Source organism: Orycteropus afer, unplaced genomic scaffold (assembly GCF_000298275.1).
Source record: "Orycteropus afer afer isolate SDZICR_OR568_19922 unplaced genomic scaffold, OryAfe1.0 scaffold00004, whole genome shotgun sequence".
In the NCBI taxonomy this organism is placed as follows: Eukaryota; Metazoa; Chordata; class Mammalia; order Tubulidentata; family Orycteropodidae; genus Orycteropus; species Orycteropus afer.
Window position 1 is genome coordinate 778,769 of NW_006921591.1, and position 18,986 is coordinate 797,754.

Here is an 18,986-nt window from a genome sequence, read left to right on the forward strand (position 1 = left end):
AACAACAAGCATCTCTGAAGAATCTGAAGTGGTATAAATGAATGGCTTGGAGGATGGACTCCACCCCGAGGCATCTTGGAAGAAAGTCTGACAGTCTGCTTCCAAAACACAAGCTACTGAATACCCTAAAGAACACAGTTCTACTGTGACACATATACAGGGATGCCATGAGTTGGTGTCAACTAGATGGCAAGTGTTTTTTTTTTTTTTTTTTAATCCCCAAGCCTTCATTTTATCACCTGTAAAACTGACACACACCTCATGAGGCTATGTGGAAGTGTTTTACAATCTCTAAAATTCATACAAATTGTTGTTTGAATTCCTTGGTTAAAAGACAAGTATTCTTGAGAGACACTTCACTGGAACCTGTATCTGCCATTCACAGCCTGTCGTTAGTTACTAGAGTCAATAGATTCTACTCCTCCTTGGGCAATCTACTTTCGTAATGATACTGCCTTGGAAACCCAAGGAGGGGTCTCTATGTGTCCAGTCCGACTCGACAGCACATAACAACAAAAACAACAGAGTCAATTCTGACTTATGGTAACCAACCGTGTGCAGAGCAGAACACCAAAAAACAAAATCCATTGCTGGCAAGTCAATTCTGACTCATAGCAACTCTACAGGACAGAGTAGAACTGTCCCAAGGGTTTCCAAGGCTGTAATATTTACAAAAGCAAACTATCACATCTTTATCCTTTGGAGTGACTGGTGATTTCGCAGTGCCGACCTTCAAGTTAGCAGCTGAGAGCTTTAACCACTGTGCAACCAAGGCTTATTGGAGTAGAACTCCTTAGAACAGAACTGTTGTTGTTAGGTGGCATTGAGTTGTGTCTGACTCACAGTAACCCTATGTACAAAACAATGAAACACTGCCCGGTCCTGTGCCATCCTCAAAATCTTTTACTATGCTTGAGCCCATCATTGCAGCCACTGTGTCAATCCATCTCATTGAGGGTCTTCCCCTTTTTGTTGACCCTCTACTTTACCAAGCATGATATCCTGCTCCAGGGACTAGTCCCTTCTGACAACATGACCAAAGTAGCTGAAATGAAGTCTGGCCATTCTTTCTTCTAAGAAGCATGACAGCTGTACTTCTTCCAAGACTGATTTGTTCATTCTTCTAGCAGTCCATGGTACATACATTCAATATTCTTCATCAACACCACAATTCAAATGCATCAATTCTTCTTTGGTCCTCCTTATTCATTACTCTTCATTTAATGTGCACATGAGCCTACTGAAAATACCATGGGCTGGATCAGGACCACCTTAGTTTTCAAAATGACATCTATATTCTTCAAAGAAGTCTTTTGCAGCAGATTTACCCAGTGCAATGCAATGTCTGATTTCTTGACAGCTGCTTCCATGGGCACTGATTGTGGCTACAAGTAAAACAAAATCCCTGACTTCAAAGTTTTCTCCATTTATCACAACGTTGCTTATTGGTCCATTTGTGAGGATTTTTGTTTTATGTTGAAATATAATCCACACTGAAAGCTGGAGACTTTGATCTTCATTAGTTAAGTGCTTCAAGTCATCTTCACTTTCAGCAACCAAGGTTGCATCATCTGCATATTGCAGGTTGTTAATGAGTCTTCCTCCAATTCTGATGCCTTGATTATTATCCAACCCTCGAATATTTGCTTAATATACAGATTCAGTAAGTATGGTGAAAGGACACAACCCTGGCACACACCTTTTCTGATTTTAAACCATGCAGTCTCCCTTTGTTCTGTTCAAATGATTGCCTTTTGGTCTATGTACAGGTTCCTCATGAGCACGATTTAATATTCTGGAATTCCCATTCTTCTCAATGTTATCCATAATTTGTTACGATCCACACAGTCAAATGCCTTTGCATAGCTGCCAAAGGGGCAAGGAGGCCACATGTTCTGACTTCCTCTAACCCCACAAGAGGAAGACAGAATCACCATCAGTGTAGCCCAAGGCCTATTCCTGTGAGGCCAGACATGCTGCCTCCCTCCAGCCCTTTCACCAACCCTGACAGCAACCGTTCTTCCCGCAGCACCCACCACCTCTCTGCTGGGTTCAATAATTTGCTGCAGTGGCCACACAGAACTCACAGATTTGGGGTTTATTAGAAAAGGAACAGGCTACAATTCAAGTTCAGGAACACGCTCAGCCTTAGCCTGGCGTCTTTCAGCTGACAGTCTCTCTCAGTCTCTCTCACCAGTGCCTGTCTCTTGCACCTCTCTCTCAGCAATGTGTCTCTTGCATCTCTCTCAGTAATGCATGTCTTTCACGTCTCTCAGCCAGCAGTGAGAGATTCCTTTTGCCTCTAGGAGGGCTTCTTTTGAGTCTGGCAGAGTTACCAAACTAATCAATCCAAACATCAGAATTCTATACACCTGAGAGAGAGAGAGAGAGAACTTCCCATAAGATTGCTCTGTGCTGGTTCAACAGAAATACCACAGATGGATAACTTTAGCAATCAGGAGCTACTCAGTTGCTCACAACAAATTCCGCCATGGAGTTCAAAAAGACTTATGGCTAGAAAAGCCATATTATGTAATTTACTACACTGCAATAGCCAATAAAACCCCAGGTAAACATCTTTCTGATATGATATCCCTAGTTCTGAATCCAGCTTGACTTTTCAGCAGTTCCCTGTTCAATGTACTGCTGCAACTATTTTTGAACTATGTTCAGCAAAATTTAACTTGCATGTGATATTGATTATATAGTTTAATAACTTCTGCATTCTGTTGGATTGCTTTTCTTTGGAATGGGCACATGCCCAAGAAATCCCACTGGATCTCTTACAGTCAGTTGACCAGGTAACTGTCTTAGAAATTTCATGGCATAAACAAGTGAGTGCCTCCAGTGCTGCACCCATTTGTTGAAATATCTCAATAGGTATTCTGTCAATTCCTGGAACCTTGTTTTTCACCATTTCCTTAAGTGCAGCTTGGACTTCTTCCTTCAATACCATCAGTTCCTGATAATATGCTATTGCATGAAATGGTTGAACGTTGACCAATTCTTTTTGGTACAATGACTGTGTATTTCTTCCCTTTACTTTTGAAGCTTCCTGCATCGTTTGATATTTTGCCTATGGAATCTTTCAATATTACAAGTCAAGGCTTGAATTTTTTTCTTCAGTTCTTTAAGCTTGAGAAATGCTGAGAGTGTTCTTCACTTTTGGTTTTCTAATTCTAGGTCTTCTTGAGCCACCCCTAGAAATCTTCTGTTCAGCTCTTTTATTTTACATGACTTATCATTACCATTAAAATAAGAGGGCAGGGCCTTCAGAGATGGGCTTTGCAGCTGAAATGGTCTGGGAATAAAGGCTAGGAACCTGGGATGCAGTCTAGGTAAAACAAGGGGCACAGCAAATATCTTCTTACAGTATGAGGGGGTGGTCGGCTACAACATGTCAGACATACACCACATATGGACAGGAAACAATTAAGAAATTTTCAGATCTAGGAAACTGATGACCACTTATCACACTTGCCTGTTTATAGAATCACCTGAGCTACCTGCTGAATATACAGGTCCCTAAGTCCCTCCCTGCACATTCTGACCAAACGGGGTTGAGGAAATGCCCTGGCATCTGGAATGTTTAACAAGCTCCCAGGTAGAACTTATAATCGGGCAAGTCTGTTTAACTCTGACCTAGATTGTTAGTGTCTAAGAACCAACATAAGCTTTTCTGTCTTTCCTTGGAACATAGCCTGAGAATTATCTAAGAAAAACAAGTCAATGCAATTTCAGAATACCATGCCATGTTCCTGAATGACTTACAACTAAGCTCCTGCTTGAAACCATAACCATGAGAGGTCTACCAGTTGTGCTGTTTTTGTTCTTAGTTACCATCAAGTTAACTCCCAACTCAGGGGGACTCCATGCCCAATGGAATGAACAGCTGACTGTTCCTGCACCATCCCCATGATTAGTTGTGTATTGACTGGACTGTTGTCATCCGTAGGGTTTTCATGAAATGATTTTTGGAAGTGGATTGCCAGGCCTTTTTCCTAGTCCATCTTGGTCTGGAAGCTTTGGTGAATCCTGTTTAGCATCATAGCAACACACAAGCCTCCAGTGAAGATGAGTGGTGGCTGCACATACAGTGCACTGGCTGGAAAGCAAACCTAGGCCTTAAGGAGGGGTTTTTCACTCTCGGGTACAAAGGAGTCTACTGATTTTATCACACTTATGCTGGGAGCTCTGGTAGCATAGTGTCTAAGGCACTTGACTGCTAACCAGAAGGCTGACAGTTCAAACCCACCAGCCACTCCTCGGAAGGAAGGTTGGGCAATCTACTTCCATAGTGATACTGCCTCCGAAACCCAAGGAGGGGTCACTATGAGTCGGGTCTGACTCAACGGCACATAACAACATGCAAGAGAAGCAAGCTGACAGCCTCAAAGTGTCCTATGTGGGGTTGCATTGCCATGTGTTCTCATCCACCCCAACCCCCCACCCAAAGAAGGATGAGTTTGAATCACAAGCTCAGCTCAGCGTAGGAGCAGCCACTGGCAATGCATAAGACTGGGTTGGCAAGTGTTCAGGGGCTGGGCGCTGATGATAAGGAAAAACTGCAAGTCTAAAACACAGACTTCAAGAACCCAGGGTTAGTGCTGGAGCTTTAACCTTACCAAAAGCTATAGCCTTACCAAAAGGCTTTTAACAGCAGTTTGGTCTTTCTCTTCGTATTTACCCTTATACTTCAAAACTTGACAAATTTCCAAACAGAACACTGAAAGGATGACTTGGTCTGGATAAAATATGGAACTTATTTTTTAGGTTCCTTCTTCAATTTCATTGTCTTTAGTGGAAACCTATTCTTTTGGAGGAGACTAGACAAAAAAAGAGGAGCTCTGGTAGCATAGCGCCTCAGGCACTTGACTGCTAAGCAGAAGGCTGGCGGTTCAAACCCACAAGCCACACCTCGTTAGGAAGGTTGGGCAATCTACTTCCATAGTGATATTGCCTCAGAAACCCAAGGAGGGGTCGCTATGAGTCAGGTCTGACTCCACGGCACATAACAACAACCAGAACAGACAAAAAAAGCAGCTTCTTCCTGGCCTCATTAGTGCAAGGACTGCAAACTCAAATGCCTCTGGGGACCAAACAGATCATGGAAATTAAAGAAGGAGGCCAAGAAGGACAGTCATCCCTGGAATAGTCCATAGCACATATGTGGGGGTGGCCACCCCTGAGCTCCAACCAATCTTTGGGACGTGGGGAATGGGGGTCGTTTGCCAAATCATCTAAATTTTCAAGAGAAGCTAGGGATTCTGGTTTTCAGATGAATTTTCTCAGATGGAAAATTTCCCAACTTGAAAAATACTGTGCTGGCCATACACAAATGTCTGTGAGTTAAACTTGGCCTGTGGATCTGAGGTTGCATTCTTTGCTGCAGACAACAAGGCTGTGTCCTGATGTTAGTACAGTGTGAGTGTCATTTTTCTTGATGCTTCCAGCCCATGGATGAGATTTTCCTCCTGGGAGTAGCCCTCCTGTTCCCTCACTCCTGCTCCTTTCCACATACAGTTTACAAACACAGAATCTCTGGGTTGACAGAGATCTTAAAATTCAGGTAGTCCAACATGTCACCTTGGCATTCATCTCTCTCTCAAAGCTCTTCCAACATCTGTTTAGCCAACAGCAACTAGGGGGCTAAATGGCTTCCTAGGTGGCTCGCCTCACCTTTGGACAGTGCTGTTGGCTGAGTTTTCTTTGTATGATCTTCCTTGAATGCTTAGCAAGTTCATTTGCAGCCTATCTTTGGTCCCTTTTCAGGTCATGAAAAACAAACTCGTTTGCCAGCCCTTCGGAGCCCCAGGCAAATCAAGCCATTTTTATCCACTAACATATTTCTTCATGTGTTCATAAAATGTTTCTTCTGTGTTCATAAAGCATGGCTCTGAGTTGCCTAGGCTCCTTCTTATCTTTTGATAAGAAGCCTTTTGGGGTCTGATTTGCCTAGATAATATTACTATAAGAAAAAATTATCATAGATCTTAATGAATACCAGGTATTGTTATGATGACTTTATATTTAATAATTCATGCAATTTTTATAAGAACCAGAAAGCAGGTATTATCACCTCCCACTTTACAGTTGAGAGAAAAGGGCACAGAGAGCCAAAGTGACTTGTCTACAATCACACAACTACCCAGTGTAGAGCCAGGATTTAACCCCAGGCAACAGTGGCTCAGTGGTGAATTCTCATCTTCTATGTGGGAGACTTGGGTTTGATTCCAGGCCAATGCAGCTCATGTGCAGCAACCACCTTTCTGTCAGTAGAGGCTTGCATGTTGCTATAATACTGAACAGATTTCAGTGGAGCTTCCAGACCAAGATAGACTAGGAAGAAAATCCTGGTGATCTTGTCTTAACAATCAGCCAGTGAAAAGCCTCTGGATCACAAGTCTGATCTAAAACCAATCATGGGAATGCTGCAGTGTTTTGGACTACTGTGCATATGGTCTCCATGAATTGGGGGTCAACTAGATGGCAGCTAATAGCAACAACAGTCTGGCTCCACAGTCCATGCTATTAGTACTCTGAGTCCCCAGGAGGGCTCACCAATGCAGAGGAAGTATCTTAGTTATCTAGTCCTGCTATAATAGAAATATCACAATGAATGGCTTTAACAAACAGAAATTTATTCTCTTACAATTCTGGAGGCTAGAAGTACATATTCAGGGTGCCAGCTCTAGCAGAAGGCTTTCTCTTTCTGTTGGCTATGGGGAAAGTTCATTGTCTTTTTTCAACATGTGGACGTGGTGTCCCTTGGAGATCTCCATGTGTCTGGGCACCAATGTTCCCCTGGATCTAGGAGGTTCTCAGTGCAGGGACCCTCGGTCCAAAGGATGAGCTCTGCTTCTAGCTCTTTTTTCTTGGTAGTAGTAGGTCCCTCTTCTATGTTCGCTTCTCGCTCCTTTTATCTCTTGTAAGATAAAAGGTGATGCAGCCATATCCCAGGAAAATTCCCCTTACATAGGATCAAAGCTGTGACCTAAGTAAGGATGTTGCATCCCACACTAGTCCTGTTACAACTCATTGGATTATCACATCAGATCACATTAAGGGGGATGATTACATCATTACATAACTGCCAAACCACTGAGAATTATGATCCAGCCAAACTGACATGTGTTTTGGGAACACAATACAATCCATGACAGGAAGGATGAGGACTAATATAGTCCTGAGTAGGTCAGAGACTGATATCTTGCCTGCTAGGTGCTCACAAATGTGTTAGCGCAATCACCCCTTTCATTCTATATATTGCATCTCAACTAAAAATCCATGATCAATTCTTGGCAGCTCACCATATTGCCAACTTATATTGAGCCTATTGTCAATGAAAATCTTTAAATCTCTTTTATATATATGGGTGTTATTTCACCACAACCCCATCCTCTCCTTGGGGCAGCTGGTTTTCTGAACTCTGTAACTAGCCTGGCCCAATTAACACTCCCCACCCCCAACTGTGCTGGGCTCCCTGGTCTTGGTCTGTCCTACTTTCAATATCCCACAACAAACTTGTCTCATTGGCTATCTTCTCCACGCCCTTGCTCTTGAAAAAATTAGAGAAGGCCAAGAAGGAGTTTACATTATAGAATCATGGAACTCAGGGGACCTAAACAAAAGAACATCCAGTCCCCTGCCTCTTTTTATAGATAAGGAAAGTGAGATCCAAGGACAAATGACTTCCAAAGACACACAGCCAGTTAGCAATGCTGCTGAAATTAGAATGTGGCTGTCTGCTTTCCCACCTAGGGCTCCTCCAACTGCTCCAGACTGTCTCCAATCATAGTCTCCAGATTAAACAGGACTTCAATAAGGAGAATGTGTTCTCTCTGCCAACTGACAAGGAAACCTGCATAGGTTTAAGATGCTAGCACAAAATATGCTGAAACAGGGAGAGGACCATTAAGATGATAAGACAAGGAAAGAGGCCACCCAAGGGCCCATGAGCTCCATATTCAGCATGTATTCCTGCAAACATATGCTTCTTTAACACTGATGTGCTTATGACTGAGGCCACTCAGGGTTAGGTTATAAAATTAGCATGCAGCCAAAGCCACTTTCGAAAAATCGTTAGGTCTCTTGGAACTTAGTCCTCGGAATCTTAAAAAACTAATGATTCACTTCTGATGCTCGTCTTTGCATTTGGTTTCAGCTCTCTGTTCTCCTGTTTTCTCTGCAAGCTTGCAGTTGAATTTGGAGAAAAGGCCTGTGATGTGACTACACTATATTGTATGCCAAGCCCTAAGCAGAGTCCCAGGGTGGTGCTAACAGTTAATGTGCTCAGCTGCTAACTGAAAGGTTGGAGGTTCAAGTCCACCCAGAGGAACCATGAGAGAAAAGCTTGGTAATGTGCTTCTGAAAGATCAGCCACTGAAAACTCTGTGGAACACAGTTTTACTCTGACACACGTGGGGCACCATGAGTTTGAACTGACTTGACAGCAACTGGTTTTTTAGGCACTGGGCCAAATATAACATCAGCACAGGTGACTAAGTCTTGGTAAGTCCCTGCTATTGAGGAGGGGGCCCATCTCCACTGAACTTCTTCCCAGGAAAAGCAATCTGCTCCCTACCTCTTGGAAGTATGGTGTTACGGATTGAATTGTGTTTCTTCAAAATACATGTTGGCATCCAATCTCCTATACCTATAGATGTAATCTCATTTGCAAGTGGAATTTTCTTTGTTATGTTAATGAGGCCATATCAATGTAAGATGTCTCCTAAACTTAATCATTTCTTAGTTATAAGGAAAAGCACAGAGAACAGAGATGAAGGAGCAAAAAATCACGGAAGACAGATGCCAAGTGAAGACTGCCAAAGAACCAAGGAACACCAGAACTACAGAAGTTGAAAGAGATGAGGATCTTCTGCCAGCGCCAACAGAAAAGCATCCTTCTCCTATAGCAAATGCCCCGAACCCAGACTTCTAGCTTCCAACACTGTAAGAAAATAAACTTCTGTTCTTTAAAGCCACCCACTGGTGGTATTCCTCTATAGCAGCACTAGGAAACTAAGACATGTAGCCCCCAAGGGATCACAACTAGATCTTTTCTAAGTCTTTTCTTTCCTAAGGGAAATATACCAGAAGAAATACAGGGATGCTTCTGAATGCTCTTCTGGTGGGAACCAGAACCAAGTGCTGAGGTCACATTAGACTTTCCAGAAAATTTAATGAAACAGAGTCTGAGTCGTTATTTCAAAATGTATGCAAATTTGACTTAAGGGGGGGGGGGGTTATGTTAATCTGGTATCTATCTCTACATTATCTGTGAAAAAAGTCTAGCTAAGTTGAATAAAAGAATAAGCAGGATGAAAAGGCTTAACCTACTTATAAAAATGTGTTCTTTTCAAGGGTATCAGTACATTCATTAATTACAAAAGTCTTTGTCAGTTCACTAAAACAATGTACTAGGAGCAGTTAATTCCTAGTATGAAATAAAACAGCATTTCTCTAAACTACTCCAATTCCCAATTTTGCAGGAGTCCAAACTAAGCCCAAACCAACCAAATTAGTGAGCTACATAATTACACAGATTTTAGAATGGGATTCTATCTCAAAACTCACCTAGTCTAGATGCTTTTTTTGAGGGGATTATTTAAAGAAGTTAAACCTATTATTATTAATAATATTGTGGTAAAAATCTATGTAACAAAACATTTGTCATTTCAATAATTTTTACATGTGTGAAACTGTTCTGGTATTGGCAAAAAATAATGAAAGTATCGTGGACTGCTAAAAGAACTAACAGATCTGTCCTGGAAGAAGTGCAGCCAGAACGCTCCTTGGAAGTGAGAGTGGCCAGACTTCATCTGACCTACTTTGTCATGTTGTCAGAAGGGGTCATTTCCTGGAGAAGGATATCATGCTTGGTAAAGTGGAGGGTCAGCGAAAAAGGGGAAGGCCCTCAATAAGAGACTGACACAGTGGCTGAAACTATGGACTCACATATAGCAAGGATCATGGGGCTGGCACAAGACCAGGCAGTGTTGTACACAGGGTTGCTATGAGTTGGAGACAACTCGACAGCACCTAACAACAACAACAACAACAACAACAACAAACTGTGAGGTTAATTACATTCGTCAGGCTGTGGCATCACCACCTGAATATTTTTCCTCAGTGAAATCTTACTGGAAATCCAAAGCTATGCCACAGATCAATTATAGCTGCTCTGGTGGGTAGGGCCTATACTGTGAGGCCGCCCCTGCACAGCACTCTTCCCCTAGGATGCCAAGGAACACAGGGGAGAAATTACTGACCCAGTCAGGGGTCAGCAAACCTTCTCTATAAAGGGTCTGATAGTAAATAGATAAGGCTGTGCAGGATCACGTACAGTCTCTCATGTACTCTTTTTGTTTATTTTTTATGTTTGTTTTTTATACTCCTTCAAAAGATATAACAACCGTTTTTAGTTTGCAGGCTGTAAAAACACAGGCCACAGGCTTGATTTGGCCTGAAGGCTGCTTTTGGCCAAGCTTCATTTATTTTTCCAATAACTTTATTGAGGTATAAAATGAGTACCAGTCATCGAGTTGACCCTGACTAATGACAACCCCATTTGTGCAGGCAGGACTGCTCCAGAGGGTTTTCAATGGCTATGACCTTTTGCAAGTAGACCGTCAGGTCTGTCTTCTGAAGCACCTGTGAATGGAGTAGAATTGCCAGCCTTTTGGTCAGCAGTCAAGCCCTTATGCATTTGTGCCACCCAAGGAAGCCTTATTGAGGTATAATCGACATACAAGAAGCTGTACATATTTAAAGTGTACAATTTTATAAGTGCTGACATATGTATATACCCATGAAACCTTCACCATAATTAAAACCTAAAAGTTTCCTTATCCCCATATGTAATCTCTCCCTTTTGCCTCTCCCCAAGCAACCACTGATCTGCCTTCTGCCACTACAGATTACTCTGCATTTTCTAGACTTTTCCACACAGAGTCATATCTTATATACATACTTTTTTTTTGGATTTTGTTCTTCTACTCAGCATATTTATTCTGAGATCAGTCATACTGTTGCATGTATCAATGATTCATTCTTTCTTAATAATACTTTCATTTACGCAAGCGAAGAGGCAGAGGTTGGAATTGGAGCTGCTTGTCCCAGATGACACCAATGACAGCAGAGCTGGCCCAGAAACAGGCCTCCCAGTACAGCATTCTCTTCCCATGCCCTCTGACTGCTAAGCTCACCAGGGCTTTTCAAAAACTGAATCAAACTAAATCAAAAGGAGATTAATACATTCATTAAATCATTACTAAGTGCTGCTATATGCCTGGCACTATGGAGGGCAAGTAAATCAGATTCATTCCTACCATCAGAGAGCTTGGTGCTATTGTTACTTGCCTGGAAGTTGATTCTCACTCATAATCACCCCACGAGCTACCGAGCAGAACTGCTCTATAGGGTTTTCTTGGCTATAATCTTAATGGAAGCAGATTACCAGGCCTTTTCTTCTATGGAGCTGCTGGGTGGGTTCAAACCCTAATCTTTAGGTTAGCAGTCAGGTGCTAACAGTTTGCGCCACCCAGGGACCTTCCTTATAGAGCTCACAGGACAGAGCAACAACAAAAGATAAATAGATCATGACTGCAAGTTAATTGAAATGATATAAAAGGGATAAACAGGGTGCTGTGATAGGGTGTGTGAGGTGTGATAGACAGTCAAAGGCATGCGTAGGACAGGCTGGCCACGGGATGCCTGTTAGAAAAAGTCAGAGGTTTGAACATGCAAAGAGACTAACCATTAAACAGGACTGGCCAAGTACCACGTGGCAGGAGGGGTATGACCAAACAAGAGGAGGGGAGTAGCAGGCACAGAGCAGGTCGTGGCTAGCTCAGAGTCCCCTTAAACTACACTACTGAGATGGGATTTCATTGTAAATTCAATGTATTCTAAGTTCAAAATGAAACCATTGGAGGGTTTTGAGCAAGGAAGTGACATGATTCAATTTACATTCTAAAAAAATCACTATGGCTGCTGTGTGTAGACTGGATTAGAGAAGGGCAGGAAGTTAGGGAAGACGAGAAGAGAAACGTTGAATCACATTTCTGAAAGTCCTGTTGCCCATTTTTTATTTTACAGATAAGGAAGGGTCCATGTGCTAACTTGAGGCAATGCTTTAAAATCACACCGTCTTTGAGGTCTGCATAAAAAGGATCTTTCTGAATGAGATGAGACTGACTTTGGTTGCTGCCAGCCAGCCAGGTTAGGGTAGAGGCAAGCCAGGCAGGCCCTTGAGGACTCAAGCCAGACACAATTTGAATGCTCCAAACAAGGAGTATCCATTCTATAGAATTAGCTGCAGGACTGTTGCTGACCTCATTTTTGTGGTGGGTAGCCAGGAGCACCAATTTACTTGTGCCAATGTTTGGTCATAGTTTCAACTGCATACTTAAGCCACCCATTTAGACCATCCTTCCTGAATCCTGGAAAGGTCTGGCAATATACTTCTGAAAAACCCCTATGGAGCACAGTTCTACTCAGATACCCACAGGGTTCCCATGTGTCCTGCTCTAATCACAGAATCATCCTCAAGGAGAAAAACCTAAGGGCAGAGAGCAGAGGTGCAGCTCTATCAAGCAAGGACTGGGAGGGGAGGCCAAAATCACAGCTGTGTTGTGTGCCCTCGGGCAAGTCACTCCAGCTCCTTGAACCAGTTCATCTTCTATCATACAGGGCAGTTAAGGATGATAACAGCTAATTTTGCCTCTTCAAAGGGAATTAGTGTTTACTACTTTACATGATAGCCATAAAAGACTCTGAGGCATGTCAACCTGGTATAAATATATAGCCTTCTCCTGTGATCAATGCATTAATTACAGAATAAGCACTCTCACTCACTGCCACCAAGTAAACTCACAGTGACCCCTCCTTGGGTTTCCGAGGCAGTATCACTATGGAAGTAGATTGCTCAGTCCTCCTTCTGAGGAGTGGCTGGTAGGTTTGAACTGCCAACCTTCTGGTTAGCAGTCAAATGCCTTAGGCACTATGCCCACCATAGCTCCTGAACAAGCACTAGTTGTTGCAGAATGCTTCCTAGGAGATGCCACTCCAAGTACCTTCTACCTTGTCTTCAGAGTGATAGGATTTTTTTGTTGTTGTTATGTCCCGTCAAGTCAGACCTGACTCACAGTGACCCCTCCTTGGGTTTCTGAGGCAGTATCACTATGGAAGTAGATTACCCCATCTTCCTTCCAAGGAATGGCTAGTGGGTTTGAATCACCAGCCTTCTAGTCAGCAGTCAAGTGCTTAGGCACTATGCTACCAGAGCTCCCGATAGGGATTTTAGTAAAGTCAATTTGCATCTTTCCATGTGTTAGTTATCCATCAGCTTCAATCACATGGAACATATTCAAGGACCCTGAAAACAAGCCTAAAAGACCTTAGTGAGATCCTTACCAAGGGCTATTAGCCAAATATGGCCTCCAGAGACTTATATGGTTTACACAGTGGAGTTAACGGATCAGCAAACTTATTCTGAAAAGAGCCAGATAGTAAATATTTTAGGCTTTGTGGGCCATACAGTTTCTATCATAACTGCAAGTAGGGTGGAAGCAGCCATACACATGAATGAATGAGCATGTCCATGTTCCAATAAAACTTTACTAGGCTAGAATTTGCTAACCACTAACAAAGTTTAAAAATTTGAATGTGAATGTCTTTAGGCGGGTTTGTATTTGCCAGTTGTTCACAGGCTCTGAAGAGAGGCCTGGTGATCTAATTCTGAAAAGTCAGCCATTGAAAACCCTGTGGAGGACAGTCCTACTCTGACATGCTGGGAGTCAGAACTGACTTAATGGCAATTACTTTTCACAGACTCTATCTATCATTGTCTCATACCCTCACCATTCTCACTCTTGTGTTTCCTACCTGGCCCCAATAATGAGAGTAATGATAGCAGCAATCATTTACTTAAACTCTGTACCAGGTGCTGTCCTGTTGTTGTTGTTATGTGCCATCGAGTGGGACCTGACTCATAGTGACCCCTCCTTGGGTTTCCGAGGCAGTATCACTATGGAAGTAGATTGCCAACCTTCCTTCCGAGGAGTGGCTGGTGGGTTTGAACCGCCAGCCTTCTGATTAGCAGTCAAGTGCCTTAGGCACTACGCTACCAGAGCTCCTGGTGCTGTTCTAAGCACCTTATATATATATATTAAAAAATTGAATCACCACAAAAACATTATTATTCTCATTTAACAAATGAAAACGAGGTTAAAAAGAGGTCAGGTGACTTGCCCAAAAGATCAAGCAGCATGTGGCAGAGCCAGGGCTGAGCCTAACAATACTCATAGTGACCCCTCCTTGGGTTTCCGAGGCAGTATCACTATGGAAGTAGATTATAGTACTTTTCATCATTTTTGGCCTTTCTTAGCAAACAATGCTGGAATGATATAATGAAATTCAAGTAACACACCAGATTTTGGTATTCAGGCAAAGATTAATGTGGACACAATGCCCCTCAGCTGTCTATGATACCTGAGTGACACACAGTGTGTAAAGGGTCAGATCACCTGTATAGGTAACATCTCAAAATTGGAGAAATTTCTAAATCCCATCCTAAATCACTTGGCTCAAGATGGTTAACACTTTTGTGATTCTGACTGGCATTCAGAGAGTTACTCTTTCAGTGGTAATAGTATTTTATTTAAATAAATAGATAGATAAATAAATAAGAAAGATTGAAAAAGTTTTCAGAACCAATTCTGGTTTTGTTTTTCTAGGGAAAAAGTAAAAGCTGCCAGAGATACCTAGAAGAAGGTGGCACTTGTGTTCCAGAAGTGAGATAACCCCAAGGTCAAGTCTTCGGAGAGATGTGAGCTATTTTCTTTGAGGTACAGAGGGGGAGAAGGGAGCTGCAGCTCTTCTCTAAGGGCCTCATTTTTCCCAGAACCAATGCTGTGACCCACCCATTTCACAGCCAACCTGAAAAGGAGAACACCCAACTTTCCCTTTTCACTCAAGTTTGGCTAAAAGTTAGCTGAAAAAACGTACTGTTAACAGAGGGCAGATTTCGATACAAGGCAAGTAAAGACGCATAAATTCAGATGAACATCTTAAATAACCATTAATAATCCAGATTGACTTAATTTTACTAGGTAGGGGAATGTGTTTGATAGTATATGGAGAAAATAAATCTTATTTACAAGTGGAGGGTTTTTCAGCCTCAACACTATTGACATTTTGGGCCAGTTGGTATCTTGTCGTGGGGCTGTCCTGTGCATTGCAGAATGTCTAGCAGTATTCTTGGCTTCCACCCGCTAGATGCCTATAGTAGTTTCCTCCCAGATTATGACAATCAAAAATGTCTCCAGACCTTGCAAAATGTCTACCCTACCTAGGTGTAGGGAGCAAAATTGTCCCCAGTTGGTAATCTTGTATTAGAGCAAGACAAAATTCTAGCTACTGATGGCAAAGTCAGCTATGTGGAATTAAATCAGCTTCCCTGGAAATAAGGCTATTTAAAAGTTCCATCAGTACAGCTGCCCTCTTGGAATCAAAGAGAAGGCAGGAAGGACAAAGCTTCCCCTTTTCTGGACACAGTGTCAGAAAACCAACAGCAAGGAATTCTTTTCCATCCTGTACATCACTTGTTCTTTCCTATTTGTAGGATTTTTAACATCCTAGATACGGATGACATAATAGCAAGAGACCATAGTTTGTAATTATTTTGGCAAGTGGTAGACTCTTAAATTTAGGAATAGGCATGTTTGTAAGTTCTAGAGATGGTTTGGTCCTACAGAAACATTTGCTCAAAACATAAGAAACCAATGATGACATCTGCATACTAAGGCAGATTTCCCATATAAAAAGATTTGCATTGCTTGTCAGCAGGTCACACCCCATCTGGTTCTGTTCCTGCTGAACCTTCCCTAGCTGCACTCTGGACATCACACTAGGAAGGCAAAGGGGCCCACCAGGGCTCAGCACTCCACCCCTGCTGGAAAATCTGGTTCAGTCTGTGGCCAAGAGTTTTATCCATATTCCCAGCAGACATTTCCCTTTCCTAGTTAGTTGTGTACTAACAACTGACCATGATTACTGACCACAGCCAAAAGGATATGAAGGTCACTAATTTCCCCAGGCCAAGGGAGCTGTCTACCCATGCAATTTCCCAGAGGATGAAAGAAAAGATTCATTTGCAAAAGGTTCAATGCAGTGCCTAGCTTCTGCAAAGCATCTACTCTCAGAAGCAAGTACAAGTGACATTTTGGTTCACTTCCAAAATGCAGAGAGTAAGAAGTCTGTGATGCAGCCACTGCATGGATGAGCAGATCCTGCCTTTATTAGATAACCAAATGCTGAGAAACCAAATCCTTGAACATTCTTGTTTACTTCTAAGCAGATCCCATTAAGCCCTGGGCACTTGGCTTGATTACTCCCTGGCTCAAAGTTAAATTAAATTACCCAGCAAGCTTCTTTTCAAAAAGACACACACACACACACACACACACACACACACAGACTGACTCACCTTCCAGAAGCTATCCACTTTGCCATATACTAGGGACTGGTTCTGCCTTTTGATTTCATTAATGTGGTAGATGTCACTGGAATTCAGGTGCTGCTCTACCACAAACCCCAGAAAGCTGTTATCTGGTGTATGAGCTGATGTGAAAAAGAAAGGAAAGGAGAGTTAGGGTTAATTGGCAAGAAGAAAGAACAACAACAAATGTAATACAAGCCATCTCACAAACGAGTCAATGTTTTCATTTTACCTGGCAGGGCTGGGGGACTACCCTCTCTCATGTAGCTTTCACACAGAACAACAGGTCTCTCCAAGATGGATAAACTTGAGCCAAATCTTCTTTTTAACATAAATTATCTTTATTTAAAAGTCATTAAACTGCACATGCCCTCCTTCCCCTTTCCTCAGCACAAGGCTACCATCTCCTGACAGAAAGCCTTCATCTGGCTTCACCACCTACAATGGTCAGAACTTTGTAAGGAAAGGGGCTGAATCAGTCAGTGGTTCTCTCATCAGAGACATTGGCGGCTGTCACACGATCTGACCTGACTCCAACCACAATGCAGGCCTTCTGCATCACTAGAAACCATCCAATTGGATAAAAAGGGATTGGGAGGCAAAACCTGGAAGTAATACTCCAACCTACCACCTTCTCAAAAGAATTACTCATCGATGAAAGATGCAATTATACAAGTCTATCAAACAGGTGGATGATATGAACACAGAGAAAAGGGGAAGCTCACTGGGAAATGAACAACCACTGTAGGCCAATGACTCCAATAATAATAATAATAATAATAATAAAAAAGCTCCCATGAGGTGATTCCAACTCATAGAAACCGATGTGTGTCAGAGCAGAACTGTGCACTACAGAGTTTTCAAGGCTCTGACTTTTCAGAAGCATGTCAATAGGCTTGTCTCAGAGCCACCTCTGGGTGGGTTTATACTGCCCATCTTTCATTTAGCAGCCAAACGCTTAACCGTTTATGTCACCCAGGGACTCTACCTAGTCTAGAGAGTTGACTACTCAGGAAGAAAACAGTGTTTTACTCTGGATCTCTCTCAACATTTTTGTTCAAAAATTTCTGTTTTTACACTTCATCAAGGGGGAAAACAAACCCAAGCCCTCACCTAACAATTTTATCTTGTCCCTATCTTAAATTTAAAAAGGAAATTCAACAGCAGACAACAACCAGAAAACAAGCCTCTCAGTTAAATAAAAACCCTTCTCTCGTGGACATTCAAGGAGCCCTGGTGGTGCAGTGGTTAAGCACTTAGCTGCTAGTTAAAAGGTCAAGTAGTTCAAACCCACCAGCCACTCTGTGGAAGAAAGATGGCAGTCTGTTTCCGTAAAGATTTACAGCCTTGGAAACCTTACAGAGCAGTTCTACCCTGCCCTACAGGGTCACTATGAGTCAGAACCAACTAGAAAGACAGCAATGGGTTTGGGTTTTCTGTTTTTTTCTTTTTACTGATTCCTGGGCATTTATTCTGCCCAGAGAAATGTCATGATTGTTCAGAAGATGACCCTACAGAAGCTCCATGCAGCCAATACTAAATGCAATAACTACTCTGCTGGACTCTGACCTGACTAGAACAGCTATAAATAACATAAAGCCAGATTGCTCCTGATAACGGAGCTCTATTTGGTAAAAGCCACGCACTGCAGCTTCAAACAAATTCATTCACTGGGTGGTTAGGTGGGTGGTCACCAAATGGAGGAAATTAGCTCCTTCATCTTATTATGGTTTTCTAGGAACTGAGGAGCCCCCTCCCAGTTAAAGGTTGAACAAAGGTCCTTTAAAATGGGCAGCGTGGCCTGCAGCGTGGGCCTCAGAGCTCTGAGCCCCATCTTCAATGCCCTGCTTGGAGATGAAAGAGAGGACACTGGCACAAAGCCCTGAACTGTGGAAATGAACGAGCTACATCAATACTGTGTTGTCACCATACAGTCTCCCAGGCTTCTGCCTAATAGAGGTGACAGAATGAGGAGATAATAGGATTGTGACTGGGGAGTTGTGTTCGGTCTGGCCAATCTGTTATTTCATTTCTGCATTTTTGAACAAGTGCCCAGAGGCAATGGCTGCAGTCAGCTGCAAAGTAAATTACAGGCAGTGCCTGGGTTACAAAAGTCTAACTTAACGTACAACCTGCAGTTATGGACCAATCCCCGTTAAGCCTATTGCATTAAAAATTCAAAGTATATAAAATGGTTTGTAATGACAAATGGGTGCTACTTTGTGACGTGTATCAAAATATTATTATTATTACTGTATTATTATGTTATGTTTCAGTGTATCTGGAAGTGTTCCTTTAATATTTTTAGGCAAAGAAAGGGTACACTATATACTGTACGCTAAGATAAGTATAGGCACTGAAACAAGGCGGGCTTGTGCTTACTCCCTGATCTGCACTGAACACGTTCCCTTGTTACCCTACCGAGAGGGACCAGGTCTTCGGGAGCAAGGTAAGCACAGGCGTAGCACAGAGTAGCAGGCCGGAA

The 18,986-nt window shown here is 42.5% G+C and overlaps 1 protein-coding gene across 1 annotated transcript in view; it reads right to left on the reverse strand.

Annotated features, from left to right (window-relative positions):
* MGAT5 (alpha-1,6-mannosylglycoprotein 6-beta-N-acetylglucosaminyltransferase) overlaps positions 1–18,986 on the reverse strand; it is a 381,222-nt gene that overhangs the window by 121,821 nt on the left and 240,415 nt on the right. The window contains exon 10 of the mRNA XM_007937586.2: positions 16,490–16,623. Within this exon, the coding sequence (XP_007935777.1) occupies positions 16,490–16,623 (134 nt within the window). The remainder of the gene's footprint in view (positions 1–16,489; positions 16,624–18,986) is intronic.